Source organism: Bufo gargarizans, chromosome 4, assembly GCF_014858855.1.
Source record: "Bufo gargarizans isolate SCDJY-AF-19 chromosome 4, ASM1485885v1, whole genome shotgun sequence".
Classification (NCBI taxonomy): Eukaryota; Metazoa; Chordata; class Amphibia; order Anura; family Bufonidae; genus Bufo; species Bufo gargarizans.
The window spans coordinates 235,401,649-235,404,251 of NC_058083.1; the positions used below are offsets into that span (position 1 = coordinate 235,401,649).

At 40.6% G+C, this 2,603-nt stretch overlaps 1 protein-coding gene across 1 annotated transcript; it reads right to left on the reverse strand.

Moving 5' to 3' along the window:
* Positions 1 to 459: 459 nt before the first annotated feature.
* On the reverse strand, positions 460 to 1,830 carry LOC122935347 (zinc finger MYM-type protein 1-like). The gene has a single exon (XM_044291112.1). The coding sequence runs from the start codon at positions 1,828 to 1,830 to the stop codon at positions 460 to 462; it is 1,371 nt and encodes a 456-aa protein (XP_044147047.1).
* Between the last annotated feature and the right edge of the window lie 773 nt (positions 1,831 to 2,603).

A 2,603-nucleotide genomic window follows, 5' to 3' on the forward strand; every position in this document is an offset into this window, starting at 1 on the left:
CCTTGTAGTTTCACAATGCACTTTTCAAGAGTGAGTTCCACTGTTTGCAAATACTTCTGTGTGATATTAACTTCTTCTAGAACTTCACACCAGAAAGCAAGGTAACACAAAAATGAAAAATCACATACGGCAGAGAGCAACATCTGAGCCGATCCTCTTGTGTCCACATTTTCTTCGGGATTACACAGTTTTTCAAGGGTTGAAGTCAGTTTTTCGAAATTTGCCCTCACTGGCTTCACAGCATCATAATGAGCGCTCCATCTTGTTTGGGAAAGTCTTTTCACTGTCACACCTAAGTTCTCCATCAGCAATTCCCAACGATGTGTAGAAACCGAAAAAAAGGAATACACTCTCTCCAATGTTCCAAAAAAGGTCACACAGGAAGCAACACTTCCAAATGAGTGCACCCCACAGAGGTTCAGGGAATGATTTGCACATGGCATAAACAAAGCCTTGGGATTAATCTCTTTTATTTTTTTCCTGCACACCACCATGAATCCCTGCCATAGTTGCAGCATTATCATATCCTTGACCACGGCAAAGACTTATGTCTAGTCCATCTTCCTCCAGATGTTGCAGGATATTTTCTGTGAGCTCAGCAGCAGTCTTTCCAGCAATAGGAAAGAAGCTCAAGAATGATTCTTTTACTTCAACCTTGTCACCTTCAATATGAACATATCTGATCACTTCACACATCTGATCAGTGTGGGACACATCAGGGGTGCTGTCAAAAAGAATCCCAAAGTATTTTGCTTTCTTGATATCAGCCACTATTTTGTCCTTCACGTGATTCCCCAAAAGACAAATTAATTCATTCTGAATTTTTGGAGAGAAATAGGAAGTCATTCTCTTTCCAGATGCAACAGCATGTTTCAGTCGCATGGAATGTTCCTTTAAAATGGGATCATAGTTTGAGAGCAAATCTATCAATTCCAGGAAGTTTCCTTTGTTTGCTGATGACATGGTCTCTCTATGACCACGAAAAGGAAGATTCTGGTGAGCCAGAAACAAAGTTACATCCAAGAGGCGATGCAAAATATCCCTCCATTTACTTTTCTCTCTGTCCACTGTTGTTTGATGGACATGATCAAGGCATTTTTGTAGCTTCAATCCTGCTCTCAAGGTCTTCCATTTCTCCAAGCATGTAAGATGCTGCTCAGAAGCCTCATGATCAAACACCTTTGGGTTCAGCTTCCACCACAATTGAAACCCAGTAACAAAACTAGATGTACCTGTTAGTTTGTCATCTACAGCAAAAAGTCTGCAGCAGAAACAAAACAAACTCTGTTTTGATAGAGAGTACACCATCCACGTTCTAAGAATTTTTTCGCCATTAGGCAGAGCCTTATAGAACCATGCAGTGGTCAGCTGTCGACTCTTCCCTTTTGATTTCTCTCCTTGTATTTCAACAGGATTGAATGGCCCATCTCTATTTTGGAAAGGTTCACTTCCCCTCTTAATAAGGTCCACTCTTAAGACATCTGGAACTGGAACTGGCCAAGCAGCAACATCAGAATAAACTGACAGTCGTACAGTCTCCTCTTCTTTTTCTTCTTCATCATCATCAGATTCTTGCCGATGCAGGCTTTTGCTGGCATCTCCTTCGTCTACATCACTTTCACCGCTTGAAGCTAAAACAATCTTCTCCAATTCCTGCGCGTTCACATAGAAATTTTCTTGAGAAGATTCACCAGACTGAATGTCTTCAGCACTTTCTCCTACTGCGGTAGATGTTGAAGGTGCAACATCACCAGACTGTATGTCTTCAGCACTTTCTCCTACTGCGGTAGATGTTGAAGGTGCAACATATTTTAAAATTGATCCAGACATCGCCTCAGCTGACTTTTCTCTTGCCTTTTTAATTTTTCGCTGCTGAGACCCGCTTGGTCGATTTCGCTTCATATTGGTGTTTTCTGCAAAAAAAAATCTAATATATTTTGGTTCTAGCCAGGGTTGGTTAGTGCGATATCAGTCTTAAATTTCCCATCTTGACATGCCATTTGTAAAAGTAAACAATCTAGGGTATTTAAAATTGTCCACTATTTTTTAGTAGTCACAAACCGTGGGCATAGTTAGTGTTCACATTTTTTATAATTTTTTTTGCATTCTGACAAAAACTGCACTTTTCACTGGTATCAAAATCACACATTTTTACGGTTTTCAAAACGCTCATATTTGTGTTTGGCGATGTCCCCCGACTCGAGTACAGCAGTATAGTACATTAATAATTAAAAACACCTGCACACCCCCTTAACGAAACAAACCTATTAACCCCCCTTAATAAAACCCATTAACCACCCCTTAATAGACCCCTTAACCCTTCCTTAATAAAATAAAAACCTGCACCCCCTTAAAAAAATCACTTTCCATCTGCACCAAAAAGAAAAAAAATCCAAATCCCCATCAATAAAATGAACAAATCCTGCACTCCCCCTTAATTACACCCTCTCTTCTCCCCTTAATTACACCCCCTCCCTCCCCACCTTAATTACACCCCCTCCCTCCCCACCTTACTTACCCCTCCCTTAAATACACACACACATCCCTTAATTACACCCCCCCTTAATTACAAACCCCCACTTAATTACGCACACACACCCCTT